The 24,252-nt window shown below is 48.2% G+C and overlaps 1 protein-coding gene across 1 annotated transcript in view; it reads right to left on the reverse strand.

The window, feature by feature from the left end:
* Positions 1-23,550, reverse strand: part of LOC147748365 (volume-regulated anion channel subunit LRRC8C-like) — a 290,742-nt gene extending 267,192 nt beyond the window's left edge. Inside the window, exon 1 of the mRNA XM_086927977.1 lies at positions 23,413-23,550. Within this exon, the coding sequence (XP_086784103.1) occupies positions 23,413-23,550 (138 nt within the window). The remainder of the gene's footprint in view (positions 1-23,412) is intronic.
* Positions 23,551-24,252: the final 702 nt, after the last annotated feature.

Consider the following 24,252-nt stretch of genomic DNA (forward strand, 5'->3'; position numbering starts at 1 on the left):
AGAACTCATCCTTGACGGACTACTGGCGCTGCCGTAGCTCTGCCTTGTGCACCATCGCCCTGCCTGCTGGTGCTGCCGCAACCTTCGTACCCTTCGGAATCCTTCATCGTCGTCGGGACCTGCTGGCGTGGCCGCGGACCGTTTGCATCCACCATCTTCATCGGGACCTGCTGGCTCCGCCGCGGACCGTCGTTTCCTTCGTCCATCTCGGGACCTGCTGGCTCCGCCGCGGCCCGATCATCTAGAACGCCGAGCTCGAGGATTGAGAGCTATTCCCATCTTGTGGGGTAACCAAGACTGTCCCGCTACCTTTTCCCCAAACCAGAGACTAGAATCGAGGGGACCCCTGAGTCCAGACCTCCTTGTACCATTTGATCGTACTTACGAATTGCCTATAAAGTCTCGTTGAACTTTACCCTTGTGTGGTGTCCGTCTGTGGGGGGGAAGTTACTTGTCTGTACGATCGCTGGAGACGGCTCTCCCCGGAGACCTCTCCCCTTATCCTCGGCCGACCCTCCCGGTCCGTCTAACATTGGTGGCCAGCGGCGCGATCCGAATCACCGCATAACCGTACAGAGAGTAGCTCACCCCACGGCGAATCACGATGACAACCAAAGAAAGCGGATCCACCGAGAAATTTCAGATAGAGAAATTGGACGAGTATAGCCATCGTGAACTAAAGCAGTTCTGCATCGAACTAGGTATCGCTACCACCGGACTAAGTACCAAAGACGATTTTAAGCAGGCCCTAGAATCTTGGGCAGAAACCGGGGCTGCCGGAACCTCGGGTCAAAGCATCGCAGCAAAAACCACCACGGCCCCTGAGGAGCGAAGAACGGGTCTCTCGCAAGACGAGATCCAGGAACGAGAGAAAACCCGACTACACGAGCTGGAAATGGCCCGGCTCAAAATGGACATTGAACTTAAATTGGCCGAACAAAAAATCAACTTAGAGCACCTGCGTCTCCGAGAAGAAAGAGAGGAGAAACAGAGACAAAGGGAGCTCGAGGAAAAGAAACTGGCCTATGAGCATGAGCAGAAACTAGCTGAGATCGACCTACGCAAACAGAATAAAGAAGTAGGGGTGTCCGAGCAACCCCACACCCCAGGGGCAACAGAGAAAAAGGTACATATCCCCAAGGATGTCGTTCGAGAATACTTCCGAGAGGACGACATCCAGCAATGGTTTAAGGCCTATGAAATCGCTATGACTGCACACCGGATCGATAGAAGCGATTGGGGGGCCGGTCTATGGGGGAGATTCCTCAATGAGGGCCGCGACGCCCTGCTGCAACTTCCGGACCACCAGATGACCTCCTATGACCATATGAAAGCTGCACTCCTCACCCGCTATGGCCTCACACCCGAGATGTACCGTCAGAGGTTCCGAGACTGCACCCGCATCCCGGGTACAACTTGGGTGGACTATGTAAACTACTTTAGCCGAGCCTTCGAAGGCTGGATCAAAGGAAGCAAGGTCACAACCTATGAACAACTGTTCAATCTTATGGTCTGGGAGCATCTGTCGAACAATTGCTTCATTGAACTCCGCCAGCACCTCCTCGACAGCAAGTTAACGGATCCCCGGCAGCTCGCAGCCGAAGCTGACCGGTGGGAAATCACCAGAGTGGGCCGAAATGGGTCCTACGAACAAAACCGGAACAACAGTGGTCAGCACCGTCCCCGAGGAGGAGGAGGAGGCCAAGGACGCGGAAAAGACAACGTTCCGGTCGCCCCCGCGACCAGCACCGCCCCCCCGGCCAACCGGGGCAGCACCCCGGCGCGACCGGGATATCGAGCCAATGTTACGTGCCATCGATGCCAACGAGTCGGACACTATGCAAACGACCCAAACCGCCCCCAGTACCAGAGCCCAAGACCCCGCCAAGTAGCCGCTGCTGCTCTAGGGGAGGAACAGATCTCAGAGGAACAGGAGGAATATGAACAGGAACACCAAGAATGGGAGCCAGCCGCCATGGCTCTAGCCTGCTTAGGGGGGAGAGACTTGGTTCCGCGGGTCCCCCTACCCGCTAACACCCAGAAGTACAGCCAATGGGTGAGCATCAATGGACGCCGGGCCGAAGCCCTTCGTGACACTGGGGCCAGTGTAACAGCCGTCCGCTGTCACCTGGTGACCCCGGAACAATATCTACCGAACATTCTCTGCCCTGTACGTTCAGCCGATAACTCAGAAAGTCTGTGTCGGATGGCCTGCGTCCCCTTCGAATGGGGAGGGGTCTCCGGCATGTTAAAGGTAACGGTCCGAGATGATGCCCCCGTAGACTGCCTCCTGGGGAATGACCTTGAAAGCTCTCCGTGGACAACCGTAGAACGAAGAGAACACCTGGGGATGTTAGGCGTCCCGGACTGGGCGTACGTCACCACCCGGTCCATGACCGCCCGTGCCAACCCCCGCCCAGAGGAACCCGAATGGCCGGCGCCACCGCCTCCGGTCGCCCCAGCCGAAACCACCGACCGTGACGTCCCCCCAGAACCAGCTCAACCTCCAGACCTCGCTAACATCGACCAGTGGCCTCAAGAGGGGGGGCCCACGCAAGAACAATTTCGCCAGGAACAGAAGACCTGTCCCTCCCTCGAGGGACTCCGCCAACAAGCGCTCGCCCAAAATACAGGGGATACCTCCGGAACGCACTGGGTCTACTGGGACAATGAACTGCTGTACAGTGAGCAAAGAATCGCGGAGCTGGGGGCTAGCCGAGTACTGGTGGTGCCCCTCCGTTTTAGAGACTTTCTGCTAAACCTGGCCCACGATGTCCCCCTGGCGGGACACCTGGGTCAAGATAAAACCTATAGTCGTCTGGTGACCCACTTCTACTGGCCCAAGATGAGGAACGATGTACACCAGCATTGCCGATCTTGCCCCACGTGCCAAGCCAGTGGAAAGAGCGGCCGCAAACTAAAAGCCCCCCTGCAACCTTTTCCCGTGGTCACCACCCCGTTCGAGAGGGTCGGAATAGACATCGTGGGACCCCTGGACCCGCGCACCAAACAAGGCCATCGATTCATCCTGGTGCTAGTGGACCACGCCACCCGCTACCCCGAGGCTGTTCCCCTACGAACTGTGACAGCCCCGGTAGTCGGCCGGGCTCTGTTGGGGATCTTCTCCCGTGTGGGCTTCCCCCGAGAAGTCGTCAGCGACAGAGGCACGAACTTTATTTCTAAATATATGAAATCCCTCTGGCAACAGTGCGGGGTTACCTACCGATTCACGACCCCCTATCACCCTCAAGGGAACGGACTCGTTGAGCGGTTCAACCGCACGCTCAAAGGGATGATCGGGGGGTTGGAAGAGCCCCTCCGTCGCCAGTGGGACGTGCTGCTGCCATGCCTCCTCTTCGCATATCGAGAGGTTCCCCAGAAGTCCCTGGGCTTCAGCCCGTTTGAACTGCTATATGGACACCCAGTGCGGGGACCGCTCAGCCTAGTCAAGGAAGGCTGGGAGATGCCCCCTCTAAAGAACCCACCAGATGTCTTCCGGTACCTCCTAACCCTCCGCAACCAGACCCGGCGGTTCAGAGAGCTGGCAAAAGCCAACCTAGAGGCCAGTCAAGAGGACATGAAAAAGTGGTATGACCGGAATGCCTCCTCCATCGAATTTGAACCTGGGCAACAGGTATGGGTGATGTCCCCCACCGAACCCTGCGCCCTGCAAGACAAGTGGACGGGGCCCTTCAAAGTAGTCGAGCGCAAGGGTCCTGCCACCTATCTCATCGACATGGAATCTTCCCGGAACCCCCTCCGGGTCCTCCACACTAACAGACTGAAACCCCACTTTGTGCGTTCAGAACTCAGCCTCCTGATGGCCACAGACAATGGGGCTGAAGAGGACTCCGAGCCCCTCCCTGACCTCCTACGGACTCGGGAGAAAGACGGCTCCATGGATGGGGTCCGACTCTCGGAGGCCCTCACCCAAGAGCAACGCCAGGAGTGTCAAGTCCTCCTGTTACAGTTCGCCAGCCTGTTCTCCCTCGCCCCCGGTGTCACTTCCTGGTGTGTGCACGATGTGGACACGGGGGACAGCCCCCCTATCCGCCACCGGGCCTACCGCGTGCCAGATCGGGTACGGGCCTGCATCCAGGAAGAGGTAGCAAAAATGCTCACGCTCGGGGTCATCGAGCCCTCAGACAGCCCCTGGGCCAGTCCTGTAGTACTGGTCCCCAAAGCAGCCGCCCCTGGCACCACACCAGAACTCCGGTTCTGCGTCGACTACCGGGGCTTGAATGCGGTCACCAGAACAGACGCACATCCCATCCCCCGGGCAGATGAACTGATCGACCGCATGGGAGCTGCCCGCTACCTCAGTATTTTCGACCTGACGGCGGGCTACTGGCAAATCGGCCTCACACCCCGGGCCCAAGAACGTTCTGCCTTTTCCACCCCCGATGGCCATTACCATTTCAAGGTCATGCCCTTCGGCATGAAGAATGCCCCAGCAACATTTCAGCGGCTCGTCAATCAGGTCCTGGCGGGGCTCGAAGGGTTCAGCGCCGCCTACCTAGACGACATCGCTGTATACAGCCACCATTGGTCCGAGCACCTCCTCCACCTCCGAGCAGTGCTACAAGCCCTTCAGCGAGCTGGCCTCACGATCAAGGCCAGCGAATGTCAAATTGGTCAAGGGTCTGTAACCTACCTCGGGCACCAGGTGGGAAGCGGCCTGGTGGCCCCTCTGCAGCTCAAAATTGCCGCCATCCAGTCCTGGCAACCCCCCATCACCCAGACCGAGGTACGAGCCTTCCTGGGCCTCACGGGCTATTACCGAAGGTTCGTGAAGGACTATGGTACTATAGTGGGGCCCCTCACAGAACTCACGTCAAAAAAACCAACCCAAGAAGGTCAACTGGACCCCCGAGTGTCAAACAGCATTTGAACAATTGAAAGCCGCCATGTGTTCCGCCCCTGTGCTCCAGGCCCCCGACTACAGCCGGGAGTTCGTCGTCCAGACGGATGCCTCCGACCATGGCATTGGGGCAGTCCTGTCTCAAGTGAACACCGAAGGCCTTGATCAGCCAGTGGCCTTCATCAGCCGGCGACTCCTACCACGAGAACAACGCTGGAGCACCATAGAGAGGGAGGCCTTCGCTGTGGTATGGGCCCTCAAGAAGCTCCGGCCCTACCTCTTTGGCACACACTTTCGGGTGCAGACCGACCACCGACCCCTGCAGTGGCTGATGCAGATGCGGGGGGAAAACCCAAAGTTACTACGTTGGTCCATCTCCCTCCAAGGGATGGACTTCACAGTTGAACACCGGCCTGGGCCAGATCACGCCAACGCGGATGGCCTGTCCCGGTTCTTCCGCCTCGACGAGGAGAGTCCCCAAGAGGATGGGTAACTCTCCCCGCCTTCAGCTGGGGGGGACGCATGTTGGACAGGCCACATGAAGGGCCGCTCTCCCCCGGCCCAACCCGGCCCGACCCCGGTCACACAGGTACCACACACCACCATTGCACATCCTCCGTCCCCGCAGGGACCCCTGCCTTCGAACATATCGACCTCGTGGACCCGATCCACTGCTGGCCCGAGCGCCCATCCTGGGCGCCATCTTGGACACTCCACCACGAGGCCGCCTGGCCCCCGATCGACCTCAACCCTGGGCCTGGCCAAGCCTCAGACATCCCGGCACCACCTTCCACCCAGGAGGTGAGCAGGCTACTTGGCAAGTCAATGGGAGAAAGAGGTGTCGATGGCTCTCCCCGCCAAGTGCCGCTCGCCCATCGCCTCCCCGGGCGCTGGCCCCACCCCCCTGCTGGGTGTCTGGACTCCCCCATCCCGGACCTCCCGACCTCCAAGTGCGAGGGTCCGGACATCAAAGAACACCAGCCCTATAACTGGGGCAGCTCCAGAGCAGGAAGGCAGTTGTATCTTGGAGTCGAGAGACGTAAAGAAGAACTCATCCTTGACGGACTACTGGCGCTGCCGTAGCTCTGCCTTGTGCACCATCGCCCTGCCTGCTGGTGCTGTCGCAACCTTCGTACCCTTCGGAATCCTTCATCGTCGTCGGGACCTGCTGGCGTGGCCGCGGACCGTTTGCATCCACCATCTTCATCGGGACCTGCTGGCTCCGCCGCGGACCGTCGTTTCCTTCGTCCATCTCGGGACCTGCTGGCTCCGCCGCGGCCCGATCATCTAGAACGCCGAGCTCGAGGATTGAGAGCTATTCCCATCTTGTGGGGTAACCAAGACTGTCCCGCTACCTTTTCCCCAAACCAGAGACTAGAATCGAGGGGACCCCTGAGTCCAGACCTCCTTGTACCATTTGATCGTACTTACGAATTGCCTATAAAGTCTCGTTGAACTTTACCCTTGTGTGGTGTCCGTCTGTGGGGGGGAAGTTACTTGTCTGTACGATCGCTGGAGACGGCTCTCCCCGGAGACCTCTCCCCTTATCCTCGGCCGACCCTCCCAGTCCGTCTAACAATAAACCTTCTGTACAGCAAAGTTTATTGGTACAAACAGTACCATCCGTTGAACCTTATTTGATGTATAACATGACTCAATTTGAAAAATTACTTTTGACACGCTTTAGGTTCAATATGTTCCACTTAATGGTCTGTTTCCCCACACAGAATGATTGGTCATCAAAATCGTAGTTGTGCCCTTGCGATTCCCAATCACAGCAGTCAACAATACATACAATTCTATTCTGTAAATTCTTTGAGGCACCCCGCAGACAATGGCTATTGCCCAGACTAAAATACTGGGGCCTACGCCAATGTCGCCCAGCCTACTTGGCGTTACAATATCTTGAAAATTAACTAATAGCAAAAGCAATTGTATGCTTTCTGAAATTTTGCATACGCCATCGTTCTAATCTCTGATAACTAAATGAATGAATAGAGCATAAAGAATAGCAGTAAAAGTTTACTCATTTTTTAAAACACTGTGATTTTATAAACTGTATTTTAAATTCATGATTTTTTTTAACAGTTTTTATTAACTGAATCAATGTATAAAAATGTATTTTTATGAACTATTATGGTTTTCCATTCTAAAAACCGAATAAAGTTATTTTTGATTTGATTTGATTTGACACACGACATAATTATCCTGCACTCAATGTAACATATCTCCAAATACCACTCAGTGCCACATAATTACACGCCACATAATTACACTCTACTGAATGCAACACACACTCCACACAATACCACTCAGTACCACATAATTACCTGCCACATAATTACACTGCACTCAATGCACCATATACTCCAAACAATACCACTCAGTGCCACATAATTACACGCCACATAATTACACTCTACTGAATACAACACACTCCAGACAATACCACTCAGTTCCACATAATTATATGCTACATATATACACTGCGCTCAATGCAACATACACTACAAATACCACTCAGTGCACATAATTACACACCACATAATTACATTGCACTCAATGCGACATACACTCCAAATACCACTCAGTGCAACATAATTACACGCCACATAATTACACTGCACTCAATGCAACCTATTCTCCAAATACCACTCACTGCCACATTGATACACTCCACATAATTACACTGCACTCAATGCGACACACACTCCAAATACCACTCAGTGCCACATAATTACACGCCACATAATTACACTACACTCAAAGCAACATACACTCCAAATACCACTCAGTGCCACATAATTACATGCCACATAATAACACTGCACTCAATGCAACATATACTCCACACAATACCACTCAGTGCCACATAATTATATGCTACATAATTACACTGTGCTCCACGCAATATACACTCCAAATACCACTCAGTGCCACATAATTACACACCACATAATTACACACCACATAATTACACTATACTGAATGCAACACACACTCCACACAATACCACTCAGTGCCACATAATTATATGCTACATGATCACAATGCAACATACACTCCAAACAATACCACTCAGTGCCACATAATTACACACCGCATAATTACACTGCACTCCATGCAACATTCACTCCAAATACCACTCAGTGCCACATAGTTACATGCCTCATAATTACGCTGCACTCAATGCAACATACACTCCACACAATTCCACTCAGTGCCACATAATTATATGCTACATAATTACAATGCACTCAATGCAACATACAGTAAAAACAATACCACTCAGTGGCACATACTTACACACCACACAATTACACTCTACTGAATACAACATACACTCCAAACAATACCACTCAGTGCCACATAATTACACTGCACTCCATGCAACATTCACTCCAAATACCACTCAGTGCCACATAGTTACACTCCACATAATTACATTGCACTCAATGTAACATACACTCCAAATACCACTCAGTGCCACATAATTACACACCACATAAGAACACTGCACTCAATGTAACATACACTCCAAATACCACTCAGTGCCAAATAGATACATGCAACATAATTACACTGCCCTCAATGCAACATACACTCCAAATACCACTCAGTGCCACTTAGTTACACGCCACATAATTACGCTGCACTCAATGCAACATACACTCCACACAATTCCACTCAGTGCCACATAATTATATGCTACATAATTACACTGCACTCAACGCAACATACACTCCAAATACCACTCAGTGCCACATAATTACCCGCCACATAATGACACTGAACTCAATGCAACATACACTCCAAATACCACTCAGTGCCACATAAGTATATGCTACATGTTTACACTGCGCTCAACGCAACATACACTCCAAATACCACTCAGTGCCACATAATTACACGCCACATAATTACACTGCACTCAATGCAACATACACTCCAAATACCACTCAGTGCCACATAGTTACATGCCACATATTCATACTCTATCGCATCACCACAGCATCACTCAGCACCACCACATCATCACTCAGGGGCACCACATAATCACTATGCGCTACCACAGCATCACTGAACGCCACAGCATCACTCGTCGAACCACAACATCACTCAGCACCACCACAGCATCAATCTGTGCAACCATTCAACAACAACTGCTACAAATATGTTCTCTCAATGTTTCAAGCTTTATTAGAAATGTCACAAAAAGATGTTAAAATTTCACTTCTGTTCTTGGATTTTCATCACAATAAAATACACTGAACATAATCTTCACAAAATGTATTTGCAAAAGTTTAAGCTATTGCCATTATAAATTACAATAACTTTCATTTAAGTATTAATTATTAAAAAAAATTAAAGCAATTGTTATTTGTAATATCAATCCATCTAAGTCAAGTAAATACAACACATATTGCATTACAAACGCTATAGGTGTCATATTTGTGAAAGTTAAAAGTATTGGCATTGTAAATGACAAAGCTATTAATTTCGCTATTTTCAAAACCAACACATAAATAAAAAAAAATTATTTATAATACCAATAGCTCAAGCTTTCCTAATGCAAGACCTATTGCATTGCAAATGCTTGTTTGTAGAGTAGTGATATTATAGTTAAGAGGCCACCTTTATGGTGGCCTCCTTTAGAACTTCCCGCTGGAGTATGGATTGAAAGGAACCCATCAATAAAGACTGTATCCCAACACCAAGTTTCCTGCAGATACAAAATATGAAAACAGTTAATTATATTGAACCAATCAGTATTGTTGACCTTAATGAGTAGACCTGCCACCTTCCAGTGAGTACATTTAAAGTCAAACTGTGTGTCCAGGTGGTCATGTTCAACCAGTCAATCGCAATCATCCAGAAGAGACAAGGGAACACATTTGTTGGAAAAACTCAGCTGGGTGCCTTGGTAAATGCCACTGTTTTGGCTGTGGGGCGGATCCAAAGGAGCGAGTCTAATAAAAAAAAACAAAGGAAGTTGGTAGATTTCTTGGATAAGGTTGCCTAATTGAAGTGAGGACTCGTCCAGCCGCAAAAGGTTTCACATCTTTGTCCAACCAACTAATTCGTCGAACCATGTTGATCCAGCCTTCAACTCAAAGCCCCAGTGAGGAGTTCAAAATCAATGTACAAGTTTGTTCTTTAGTTGTTTGAAATTTTCCGGCGAAGCACCGGGTTTGAGGGGAGGAACATTGCCCAAGACAATAACATAAGGGTTAGCATCGGGACAAACAAAAAAGCCACTTACTTTGGAACGGCCGGATGGCTGCCGCCTCCCCTGCGTCCTCATCCTTCTTCCTTTCTGCAATCTATCTGGCTGGCAGCAGGAATCAACCGGCACACAAGCTCCCTTGTGCAGTGTTGTGATTGGTCTGAGATGCGTGAATCTGCACTCAGACTGGAACAGGGAGCCTGTGCATGTTCCTCACCAGGCTATGTAATGCAACCTGGTAGGAACATGCAACGTGCCATGAACTGTTTGGTCAGCACAAGAGGTCCTTTGGGAGTGCAAACCACTCCTCCCCTGCTCTGGCCAGCCCTGCCTGCCCCACACTGCACACAGGCCGCTGACTGCATGCAATAGGAAAAATACAATAATAATAACAATACATTATTGTCATTTTATTGTCACTGGCAAACACTCCTACCAGCAGGAAAGGGTAGACTGGATTCCTCCCATCGAGGCTGCAACAGATGGCAAGGTGCTTTGTAGCGCTGGTGACACGGGAAACGCTGGTGCAGCCCCTCCTCCTGAAACTAGGGCTTACTGGGACTTTGAGCCCCCACCACCTTCTCCGGCAGTAAAGGCACCAACAAGCAATGACTACGTCTTGCGCCACAGAAGATGGCAAGTTGCTTTGTAGTGCTGGCGGTGCAGCCCCTCCACCTGGATCTACAAACCCTGAGTGCCTTTAACATCTCCAGGAAGTTTTGAAAAAAAGTACACATATTTGGTGTGGATATCTCTTGTGAAAAAAGGTATGATGGGTTAAACATACGCTACCCCTATTATCCAAATAAGGGCTTTACACCAAATGAGGAAAGCCTTAGAATTCAAGAGGTGAAAGAGACCAGTGGTGCATGGACATCTTTATGAGTCCATTGTTGACCTGGCAGTGCTCACTCCACACAGATGTCACATGATGTCACCTGTTGCTCCCAAGAATGTGTTTGTGGGAGGTGCTGTACAGTTCTCTTTAATTACTTCTCACTTTTTGGTGTTTTGTATGAGGACAATTTCTATCTGTTTAGAGGACAGTTGGAACTCATTTACTGTTGGGTCTGAACGATATTGTTTACAGACTTGATTCCTTCTTTGAAACTTTATTCGGCATTACAAAACACCATAAAAGTACAGTTTAAAATAACAGTGATATGTATATACTTTTTCTTTTCTTTTATAAAAGGGTTCACAAACTATTCTATCTACAATCCATTGAGCCCTGATCCCTCCCCCACATGTTACTCTTGTTTTCCTTGGGCACTCCTTTCAGCAGATCCCTCTTGTCTCTCTTAACTTAACTGCTAATCTTAAAAAACTCGTAATAGAAAGTAGGGTCAGGGGGTCTTTAGAAGGGCCACCTTAGCATGTTTAAATGTATTATTCTTCAGCAGATTTACGAAAAAATGGCGCCTGGGCAATGAATAAAAAGGGCGTAATAATACAAAATGAAGGGTGTCCCGTGGAGATCGTTGATCGCAGCCGCAGGAACCCTTTGGCTCAGCTGCACTAATAAAACCAGACTTGATTCATTTAACCCATGGCAATCTGGCCACCAAGCAGCAGGGCAGCAAGGTTCTAACTCAACCAGAGTGTCAAGTGAAATTTTGTTGGACACCTGCTCTAGCATGTGATTGCTGAGAATGCTGCTTCTCCTTGAAGGCTCGTAAGGATGACTATGAATTATTTTTTAAACAGACTGTATTGAGTTTTAAACAGACATTCAATAAGGCACATCAATATTGTAAATTGCATACATTCAAGTGTACTCTTCAATGAACTTCAGGTACATATCCAAGGAGGCCAGTGGGCTAGGGCCCCAACCACGCTACCCACTTAATAAAAATCACAATTTACGTCACATTCAGTCCTTCAGGGTCCCTGCTATTAGTCCGTAGAGTCACTGCACAACATTGTAAACCGGCCCCAACTTTGTCCCCCCTCCCTCCCCAGCCCCCAAGTGTGTCATGTGCTGGCATTCACTTATCAATCCGATCTGGGGATGTCCTGCTCTTTGCTCTGCTGGCTGCCTTTATGGGTCTTTACTGATGGCCTACCGATGGAGGAGTAACTACCACTGCATACCTGCTCTGGTGTTCAGTGTACAACAGGGTCTAAAGTGTGGGGTTTAACCTTCGCCATCAGGGGCCCCTCCTGCTGGGTCCTCTCCCCTTTCTTCCTCTGGGTTCCTTAGAAATTCCACGAACGCTGCCCATGCCCTAGCTGTCTCCAGTGTCTTTTCGCTCCCTGTTTTTTTGGCTATATGGCACCTGACTGCCCCTTCGCATTCTGCCCATTTTATGAATTATTTTTTCCATATGAGTATGCTAGGGCCACCCATCGATTTCCAATGGCTGGTGATGTCTCTTTTAGCTAAGACCAGTCCCAGATCCAGGAACTTACTCGTCACCTGATTTTTTGCCGTGTGGGGGAACCAGCGCAGCAGGCAATACCCAGGCATTACTGCTATCTCCCTTTCAGTCAGATCTGCCAATATTGTGGTTGCCTCCTCCCAGAAATCTCCCAGGTTCAGGCAGCTCCAGATCATGTGCATGAATTCTGCTCCCTCCATGTTGCAGCGTGGGCAAGCTGCTGTTTGTTTATCAAAATATTTAATAATTTTGCTCGGAGTGAGGTAAGCTCTGCAATATATAAAAGTGTCCCAATTGGAATCCAGCAGTTCTAGTGTTCTTCCATGCCCTTTCTACCAACTCCCCCACACTTTCTTAGCTACAGGTTCGCCTAAATCTGCTTCCCATTTTTGATTCAACTCACTCGAGGGGAGTATCTCGTGTGTAAGATGCCTGTAAAGGCATGTGACCGCCTTAATGGTTCCAGCCGCTGTTATCACATATTGGCACCCTGCCGATGTCTGCGGTTCTGTGAGTCCCACCCTCCAGTGTTTCCGTATCGCTGCCGTAAGGGCAGTGTGCAACAAGAAATCCCCCCAGGTATGTCATATCTCTCCCGAAGGTCATTGAATTGGATTAGGGTACCCTCTTCATATAGGTCCCCCATTGCAGATATTCCTAGCTCTACACAGTCCTCCAGTCTGTGCCAGTCACCCCCATGAGGCGCGCATCTTACATAACCAAAGGGGTCTTCGGGGCATAGGGGCATTTAGTTTCAGCTCGTTGTAAGCTCCTATTCCAGCATTTGCGTGATTTCTTCAGATCTGTGGGGATATTATGGTCCTGAATAGGGAGTCTCAGTATTACTCGCTACAACAGCCACAGGCCTGGAGTCACATCTCCCTGGCCTCTGTCCCTTTGTGTCTGCCTGCCACCTACTTCGTGAGCCACTTCAGCTGTGCCACGAGGTAATAGCACTCAAATTCGGGCACAGCCAAACCTCCCTCTGCTCTTTGCCTCATAAGGGTGGTGAGTGCTACTCTCCGCCAGCTGGTTTCCCATATGAACACCAACACCATTGTTTTTATGTGGCTAAACAGCCATGCTGGGATCCAAACTGGCAATGTTCCGAAATAATATAAAAACCTTGGTAATGTCACCATCTTCAAGAGGGCGACCCGACCAGCTACCGACAGAGAGAGGGTCCCCCAGAAGTCAAAACTACTTTTGTTTCCCCTCAAGGCTCTCCCTATATTACCATCCAATGGGTCTCTGTGAAAGTGGTATATCTGGGTACCCAGGTATGTCAAGCAATGGTCCTCCCACTGTACACCTTCCGTCTTTTGTGGGCCCACCCTATCCGCCCTGGTAGGGAAGAGGCAGGACTTCGCCCAGTTAACTGTAAGGCTCGCCACCCTCCCTAGTCTGTTTAGGAGCTCTTTAGCCCCCCGAGCGCTTCCCCCGTATCCACCAGAAACAGCAGCAAGTTGTCTGCATGGAATGCAATGTGATGCATTTGCCCGGTCACCTCTAGACTTTGGAAGTATTGGCCAGTTCTAGTCCAGGCCGCCAACTCCTCCATAGTTAGGGCAAATAGCAGGGGTGACGGCGGACATCCCTGCTGCGTTCCCTGTTCTATTTTGCAGGCTGCAGAGATCAGACCACCTGCCCCAAACCGAATTTTCTCATCACTTGGAAAAGGTAAGCCCATTCCAGGCTATCGAAGGCCTTCTCAATATCTACTGCAAAGATGGTCGCCTCCTCTTTGCATTAACAGTCAGCCTCCAGTACTTGCAGTAGTCGTCTGACATTCAGTGCCCTGTTTCTGGTGGGAATAAAGCCCGCCTGGTCTCCGTGTATCAATGTCCTCATATGGGGAAGAGGTGAGCAGAATTCGGCTCAGAATCTTGTAATTCAAGTTAAGGATAGAGAGCAGTCGATATGCCACTCTGTCCCATGCTGGCTTCCCCAGTTTGAGCAGCGGGATGATGACTGCTTCTCTTGTTGACCAAGGCAGATTTCCTACCTGTTTCACCCGGTTATATAGTTCCACCAGTCTAGCAGCATGGGTGGCTGGAGCTTCTCGGTATTAGGCCCCACACTGTGGAATTCCCTTCCAATCGAAATCAGGCTAACCTCAGAATATTCTGGCTTTAGAAAAAAACTTAAGACATGGTTATTCACCCAAGCTTACTGCTAGGGCTTGAAAGATAGCGCTCTCCTCTCCCCTTAGCGCCATGAGATCCTTGGCATACAAGCGCTTTACAAGTCCCATAAACATAATATCACATAACATAGCAGCTAGTAGGTCAACATATGCTGAGTAGAACTCTACCGGCAGTCCATCCGTCCCTGGAGTCTTGTTCCTGGCCATGTTCTTGATAGCCCCCCTCATATCGCTTATCTCTAGGTCCCTTCCCAGGGTCTCTGCTATTTCCTCTGACACCACTGGTAGCTCTCTGCCGCTTATAAGCTCCTCATTGGTTGGGCCAGTTTGATCTTATACAAGTCAGTGTAGTAATACATAAACAGGTCATTAACCCCTCCCATGCTCAGGACGTGCTTAGCTCGTCATGAGCCACGTTGGCCGTGTGCTCATGACGAGCTGAGCTCGTCATGACCGTTGCCCCGCGCCCACGCGGGGATAATTCCCCTGCTGTGCTGGGCGTTCCATTGGAACGGGCGGTGGTCGCGACGAGCTGAGCTCGTCACGAGCACCGGGGCGCTGTGCCTGCCCCTCCTCCCCCCAACACAGCAGGGGAATTAGCCCTACAGGCAAGGGGTTAATATTCTGTTGTCTGTGGCGAGTCTCTCCCCCGTCCTTTCAGCTGTAATATTACCAAGCCTCTCCTGGCCGGGTTAGCCAACCTGGCCAGCAGGGCCCCATATTTGTCCCTTTCAAAGTGAGCTTGTATCCCATACGTTTTATAAACGAAGCAACGTAGCCTCCCCACCTGCCCGGCCACTGCTTCCTTGGCTGTCAGAAGCTCTTGCTGCTTGTCTCCCCTTTCTGGCTTTCCTTCTCTAGGTCCCAGAGTTTCTGCTAGGCCACCAATGTGTCCTGCAGACGCACCTTCCATACTCCTACCATCTCTGAGATACAACGCCCTTGAATAACTGACTTAAAGGCGTCCCACTCTATTAGTTGATTTGTCGCTGTGTTAGCGTTCTCTATGAAATATTGTCCAATAGCGGCACCCACTGTCATGTGGAAGACCTGGTCCTCCAATCCTTCAGGTCTCAGGCACCAATCCTGGGATATGGTCCGAAATTGTTCTGGCAAGATATTCATTGGTTTGTAAACATTTGTGCACATCAGGGGAGCACAGTATAGAATCTAGGTGGACATGGAGCTCAAGTAGTGCTGAACAGTCCCTGTCCCCAGGGTGTTGCACCCTCCAAAGTCCACCAATCCCCACCGCTGTTGCCATTGAAATCGTGCCTCTGCTAGCTTATTTATGGCAGCATCAGGGAACGGTCAAACCCTATGTCTGTGATACAATTGAAGTCGCCCCTAGTATGATCGACCATGTCAATGCTAGGAGCCAGCGTTCTGGAGAACTGAGTCAGGAACGAGGCTTATTCTGGATTAGGGCCATAAAGGCTACCCAGGGTTATATCTCTTTCATCAAAACCACTGGATAACACAAGATACCTCCCCTCAGGGTCAATTATTTGTCCTGTGCACAGAAAGGGCACTCCCACCCTCACCCAAATCAGGACTCCCCAGGCGAAGGCGGAATAGTTTGTATAGAACACTTGGCCCCTCCACCTACGTCGGAAGGATGACTGATGTATTGTGGTGGTAAGCACAAATCACTGAGTTCTGCTGGAAGATCAGATTGAGAGTGTCTAAGGGTGTTTTTTCAGATGTTTGATCTTTTGGTGTCATTGCAAGAAACTGAGTTTTTTGATGCATGGTAAAGTGGTGGCTTCCAGTTGTGAGTTAGCCTAAGTCTACAAGCAGTAGGAGATTATTAGTTTTCACTGTAAGGCAATTAAATGAATTTAGTTGAGGTAGTGTGAAACTGAATTTATTGTCTGCTGGTCTGTAGCAGGATGATTGCTTGTTGTTTTGGTTGAGGTTGTTGGTTGGGAGTTTAATGTAGGCTATCATGGCTGTGGCCAATTGATATTCTTTCAAAATATCCCTGACTATGTTGGTAAAGATGGAGTTGCAGCTCGGAGTCAGCCATATTTCAGTGAGGAGAATGCCTCATCATTCTTTCGGGAGATGTAATAGTGTTTCTTGTGTTTTATTTTTGGCACCAGATCAGGGGCCCAATTATGATGCGATTAGGAAAGCATTCCTACCTAGGGCCCAATTACGATGTGGTTAGGAAGGCCTTCTAAAGGTATTTGCTCCTACCGAATCGGATCGGGAATGTGTCTTCCCGACCGAGGGCCAGATTATGATGCGGTTAGGAACATAGGCTTTAATAGTAGTCAATTGGAGTACAACCAAATCGTATCTGGAAGCATCCGGATGCATCATACTCGGTCGGTCGGACTCTCCCAATCCGAGTCAGTCGGAAACCATTTCCAAACTGATTCGATTAGGAAGATTTCCTGACTGCATCGTAATCGAGCCCCAAGTGTTGTGATTGGCTTCATGTTATAATATGTGTAAGGTTAAGATGAAATGTGTTACTTACCTGTAACTGCAGTTATCCAGTATTGGTGTCTTTCATAGGTTCACATGCCTGAATCATTCCCTGTCGTCGGAATCGGAGTCCCGTTATATAAATAAAGTAATGTGCTATAGACATATAGAGAAATAGGCCTATAGGCCGCACATTAGTAACATATCCATGTCCTTTTGTAAAAAAGGACCAAACTCTAGAAAAGAGCCAATCAGCTGCCACCTCTCTCTAGAACCCTCCTGGAAGGAGCCTCAGTCCCTCAGATTTTCGTACGCACAAAGCTAAGTAGGAGTATTACTGAGAGAATTAGGTGAGCCCTTCCAGGGGAGGCGGGAGGGTTGCATGTGAATCTATGAAAGACACCAATACTGGATAACTGCAGTTACAGGTAAGTAACGCATTTCTTAGCCAGTATTATGGGTGTCTTTCATAGATTCACATGCCTGAATCAGAGTAGCCAGCAATGCACAAAGCACATTTCGGATGGTACAGTATATGCAAGTCATTAGATAAAAACATATCAAGCGACTAACAGGAGCATATAATTGCAAACAATAAATACCATCAAATTACACAACGGAGAAATGTGCATACATGAAAAGGATGGAGGAATGAAAGAAGGCTCACCTCTAGTGAAATAGATGACGAAGCACTGCTTGTCCCACCGCAGCATCCTTCATAAACTCTGTGTCCAGGCAGTAATACCTAGTGAAGGTATGTGGCGACTTCCATGTTGCCGCTCTGCAAATGTCAATGACAGGCACACCTGCAAAAAGTGCCATGGATGTGGACATCGCCCTAGCAGAATGAGCTCGTACTTTAGAGTGAAGGGGATGTCCTGCTTGTTCATGACAAAAAGAAATAGCTGCCGAGATCCAGCGGGAAATGCTCTGTTTAGGAAGCGGAAGACCTTTCCTGGGCGTGCTGTAAGCCACAAATAGCTGATTTGACTTTCTGAAAGCCTTTGTCATGTTGATATAAAATTTTAAGCACCGCTTGAGATCCAATGAATGCAACGACCTTTCCGCTGCAGTACTGGGATTTGGAAAGAAGGAACGCACAACCACAGGCTCATTTAGATGGAAGTCCGATGGGACTTTTGGAATAAACTTCGGATTTGTCCGCAAAATCACTCTGTCTTGTTTAAATTGCAGAAAAGGATCTTGAACTGAGAAAGCTTGCAGCTCACTCACCCGCCTCGCGGATGTGAGCGCAAATAGGAGAGCTGTCTTCCAAGATAGATATTTCAGGTCAGCCCTGTGCACTGGCTCAAAGGGATGCTTCATGAGCTGATTAAGGACTGTATTAAGGTGCCAGGTAGGAGGCAACATTTTCACCGGAGGGAAAGTCCTGTATAATCCTTTTTAAAATTGTTTGATCAGTCTGTGAGAGCAGAGAGAAGGACCCGCTGAAGATCTCTTGTAACAGGATATTGCAGCCAAGTGGACCCTAATGGAGGAGTGAGCAAGGCCTGACGTTGCCAAGTGGAGAAGAAAAGGTAAAATTTGTTCCGGAGATGAAGAGAAAGGGTGTAGTCCTCGAATTTTACACCAGACGCAAAACCTCTTCCATTTCAAAGAGTATGTTTTATTGGTGCTATATGCTCGTGCTCGAGCTAGGATGGCTCTACAATCAGGTGGAATATTCAAATTCTGAAGCTCTCTGAATTCAGGAGCCAGGCGGCTAACCTTAGAGATGCCAGATTTGGATGTTGGACTGGTTTGTTGTTCTCAAGCCGGGTTGAAGACGGCTGGAATGCCAGAAACCGGTCCTCGGAAGCTTGTTTCCAGTCCAGGAAAGGCATGGCTTGGCAGTTCGGGCTGGACTGTTCCCATGAGGCACAGAGTCAGACTGATTTGCATATAGCCATGTCTGAATTGGGGTGGCAGAGTGGGCTAAAGAACGGTGATGGATTAAACCCAGATCTTTTGACTGGGTGTGAGTGTTTGATTGGTTCAGATGCTCCGTCCATTACCACCCCCTTTTGTACCGCTTTTGGCTGCCATAAGTGTGGCAGGGTATGCTCAGACATGAGTCCCTTGCTCACTTTGCCACTGGATTCAAGCAAGCCGGGCTGAAGACGGCTGGAATGCCAGAAACCGGTCCTCGGAAGCTTGTTTCCGGTCCAGGGAAGGCATGGCTTGGCAGTTCGGGCTGGACTGTTCCCATGAGGCACAGGGTCAGACTGATTGCATATAGCCATGTCTGAACTGGGGTGGCAGAGTGGGCTAAAGAACGGTGATGGATACCACCCCCTTTTGTACTGCCATTTGGAACATGTCACCCTCGTCTGAGTATTCCTCCTGGAGGAGACATGCTGGAGGAATTGGTTGGACCCGGCTCGCTGAGTTGAACGCCGGCGTCAGCACCCTTTTTGTGATTTTAAGGCGTACGCATGTTGCTTGTAGGCGAGAATCCATAATCATCGACGAGCCCATCGACGGTATGATAGTCGACGCTGGAGCGTCAACAGTTGACGTAGTCGGTGGAGTCATTGTCGACGGGGCCGCCGTCAACGGCAAAGATATTCCTGTCGCCGACGATGTCTTCGTCGACGGTTCATTCGTCGACGGTGCTTTGATCGACAAGCCCTTCGTCGACGATGCTTTTGTCGATGGAATCGACGTCGATGATATTGGCTTCGTCATCGAGGTTGTCACCGATGCTGTCGTCGGGGAGGTCAGCGTCGACGGGGTCTTCGACGTTGACGGTGTTTTCTTGATGGCTATCATCGACGACAAAGCTTTACCTGCCGTCGACGATGGGGTCGTAGTAATCGACGATGTTAATGACGACAATGCCGTCGGCGTAGAAACTGTCGTCGTCGACGTAGATATATAACACAGAAAAACCAGGGAGTCTGATTAGAAGCTCTTCCGTCAGCTTCTATAGGCCAGACTCCGCCAATGCAGTGAGTCTAAGGCGCCAAGTACTTTATAACCACATAATAGGTAAGTAAGGAACACAAAAAGTAGAGAAACCCAGGACACAAGTGATTGTTGGTGAGACTCAAAAAGGTCAGTGGATTCCCATCAAGCTTCTCATTTGGTCCTCCAACAATAGGAATGGTCTGTCTCTTGATCATTGAGACTAAGAACCAAACCCCCTGTAACTGGCTCAAAAATGGGTCAAGCCCACAATCACATTTCCGACCATAAGAGAAGTAATCAGTGGGAAAAGTGCAGTGAAATGAAAATTATATACAAGAAGTGGTGAAATAAAATAGGGTAGAGATTCCAGGGGAAGACAGTATTTTATTAGAGTCCTGGCTCAATCCCTAATTAAAAACCAAGAACAGTGCAGTTGACCAAATAACTATTATTGGGCCAACATGTTTCAGCCAAATGGGAAACGTCCCAAGGCTTTCTTCAGGGCTTCTGCTCTATGTTAATAGCTACTGCAAGCATGTGATGATACTAATTACGAAAAAAGGATACAAACAAAATTTCTTAATTAAATAGTTCCTCCATGTCAAGTGGTGTGTCTCACATCTAGAAAAACCAAACACAATCATGTTAATCTCATCCTTATGTGTGTCCCATACATATAATGCTCGAATGTAATATATTATATTTGCTCACCCAGCTTGACCGGGGACCGGACCTCACCTCACCTGGACCTTGCTCAGGGAATGGGAGGACCGCTCTGTGGAAATAAAGCAAGGGATGTATGGATCAAAAAAGAGCCTAAGCACTCTTGTGCTCTCTTCTATCTCCTAACACCCCTCTATTGTCTCTACACCTCAGGCTAACACTAAAAAACCTAGCACAACCGGTATGGAGCCCAGAAACTGGCTCCGGCTCACATCCATAAATTATAGAGAAGTACGTCACATTTTTTATCCAAGGACCCGGTCAGGTATGCTGCTGTTAGTACTTAGCTATACACCCTCAGATGGCAACTAGTACATCTTAAACGGAGGGGTAACTGACTAAGCACTACTTCTTTGGAAACTCCATATTAGAGCCAAACCCAAAACAAAAACACAACCAATGTAAAGACTCTGTATCTTATCATTGATTCAATGATTCTTACATACCATCAACTCCTAGTCCATAAGCATGCTAAACATATAGAAACCTAAGGGAGAAGGCACCTACCTGTCCGTCGTTGCCTCGGGCCAAACCTAAGACAAGTGGGAGGCAACGACCGGTGCAGGAAAGGCAATATTTAAACCTCCTCTCCTACGAGGCTAACCACTCACAGCATGATACACCTTCAAAGGCGGAATCAAAAGCATACTGCTCATTACATCCGTGTTTCCCTAAATGCAGACTGCTTAGACTACGGTTGTCTTTCGTACAATACTTGATTCAAAAATGCTTAATTCAAAAAAGCTTAATAACAAGAAGGGCTTACTTGTTGATTATGCTGTTAATGTGGCTCCCGAATCCCGAGCAGCCCGGAAGTTCGCCCGGACCAGCTCAGGTCTCGCGATATTGAAAAGAACTACCGAATGACATCATCGGGATTGGAAATGTAGTTCATTCCACGGGGGAAACCAATGAATGTGAGCGATACGCTCAAAAAGGACTGGTTTCAAAACTGATATTGAAGACGTCGTCGACGTAGAAACATAAGAAGCTGCAGACACGGTTTTCTTCGACGATTAAGATGTCGTTGACAATATCGTTGTCGACGATGTTGAAACCGGCTTCTTGAAGGTATGAACTTCCTCCACAGAAGTTGTCTTAGGCAGAACCTCTGAAGACTTTTTTGATGTCTTCTTTTGAGGAGGAGCCGTAGGGCTAGGAGAAGCCATCCTTGGTCTCTTCAGAGATAATTTTGAAGAGACTGAAGAACCTTCACTCTCCTCAGAGGAATCAAGGTGGTCTCTGTCCTTCAGCCTCTGGAGCCAAATTAAGAGGTGTCCTTCACGGTTCTTGAGGGTTTTAGTGGAAAAGGTACGACATACCTTGCAGTCCTTTGCAGAATGGTCTGGATACAGGCAATACAGGCAGTCTTTATGCTGGTCATCAATATGTAGCCTTTTCTTTCCACAAGAACCACAGGATCTAAAAAGACCCTTTTTTGGTGTGTCAGCCATATTCTCAAGTAGTCACTGAAGAAACAGGAGAAAAATATCCCAAAACACTGGAAACAAGTTGTGGAGAAACAAACCTGAGCAGAGCTCAGAGGAGACTCCCTTAGCACAACGCGTGGTAGAAAATCTGAGGGACTGAGGCTCCTTCCAGGAGGGTTCTAGAGGGAGGTGGCAGCTTATTTGCTATTTTCTAGAGTTTGGTCCTTTTTACAAAAGGACATGGATATGTTACTAATGTGAGGCCTATAGGCCTAATTCTCTATATGTCTATAGGACATTACTTTATTTATATACCGGGGACTCCCATTCCGACGACGGGGAATGATTCAGGCATGTGAATCTATGAAAGACACCCATAATACTGGATAAAAACAGAAGTTCACTAGTTTCTTTTGCTATGATGTTTTTATGTGAGAAGATACAGAGATGTGAGTGTTTCTGAGGCTCATATTGGATGTTTTTAAGTGTCTTCGGCTCATAGTAAGAGTCTATTTGGCTAGAGGTGGCTAAATGTAGAATGGGTGAATATGAGTGGTCGTTGGTGAGTGAAGTGGGTACACACATAACATAATCTCCCAGATGAAAGGCCAGAGACAGAGTGAATACATTTAAGTAAGCCTGACAAGCAACAGTGTGCATGGAAATATGCATTGCCCTTAGCTGTTGTAAATTGAACATCAACATTGAAGGCCTTTGTAAATTCTAGTTATTATTTTAATACTGGTGGAAGATTTATACCGGCTTTAAAAATAAGACAGAGTTTTGCATAGACAGATCTCTTTATTTAAAACGTGTCAACCATATTTAGCACATAAACCAAATGTGGGTAGTAACATTCGTTTACAATGTACGTAAACCACCAAACTGTTGGATATGGGTGTAGCCAAAGCCCTTATGTTGGCTTGTGAAGAATGTAACTTTAAGAGTGAGAAGCTTTGGGGATCACATGACGAAAGGTGTTCAATTTGATTATGAATACATCTTTTAGGCAGTTCTCACGCGTCTTAGTAATTTCTTCACATGCTGCTTTAAAGCTTTGGCTTACTATATATTGGCTGGCATCAAAGTAATAAGTACTTGTCTTTACCTGTCTTACACTGTGTTTTGTTGAAACAAGTCATTGTTTATTTTAAGTTTACCATTATTAGAAAAGTTGTGGTTTTGTCCTTGTAGCTGCGGCATTTGGACTTTGGGCAGTTTTATTGCTTTCTCAAGGTGTATCAATGGCCTTAAATGCTTCTTTTTAACGAGATTACTATGACAAATTCTTCCCTTACTTGTATACTTGCTGTGAACAATGATAACATGGCCATTATGATGTTGGTGTACTCTGCCAAGACATCCCACCAAGGTTTCAGGATTCTTAACACTGGATTCGGTTCGCTGAACTGGGTAAGCTGTCCAAAGGGAATCATGATTTCTGCATAAAACAGATACAGCAAATAATGTCATTTGAACATTGGGTGCATCAGTTAAGACTTAAAAAAATACAAAATATTGTTTTTGTTCTCTTTCTCTAAAAGCTATTGAACAAGTTGCATTTTATATAAAGAAAGTTTCAAAGCTTTGTTAGGGTAATAAGCGCCTTATAATGCAATTTCAATACAACATAATACATTGTTAAGTGAAATGATAGGAGTTTCAAACAGAAAAAGAAGTGTGTCACTAGTGGCACTGTGGCAAAAATGTCAGATGGCTTGACAAGTAAAGTTGGCTGAAGATGGATGCAGAGGAGCAACATGTAGTGAAGCAAAATATATATGGTATTGATACCGCGGTCAAATCACTTAAAGTGTCTCATCCGCTGGCCTGGTAGTGCAGACCTATCTTATGCCCCTAGAATCCTAGATGTTCTCCCAGGGAGACCCCTTGAGAACTTAAACTATTGCAGCTGTCAAGTGACATTCTCCTGTAAACACAAAGAAGTGGAGCCACAAGCAGCAGTAAAACAAGTCAGAAGATGAAGATAAACTCTGCACAGGGGAGGTGGAGCCTCCGCCGACAATAAGGGAAAGAAGGAAGAATTAGATGGAAGTAACTAATGTAGGGATTGCCCTGGGGGGATTTATGGGGTCACAGGGCCATGTATCCTCGTACTCAACTACCCGTACTTTCCC

The sequence above is a fragment of the Lissotriton vulgaris genome, chromosome 1_1, assembly GCF_964263255.1.
Source record: "Lissotriton vulgaris chromosome 1_1, aLisVul1.2, whole genome shotgun sequence".
NCBI classification, from domain to species: Eukaryota; Metazoa; Chordata; class Amphibia; order Caudata; family Salamandridae; genus Lissotriton; species Lissotriton vulgaris.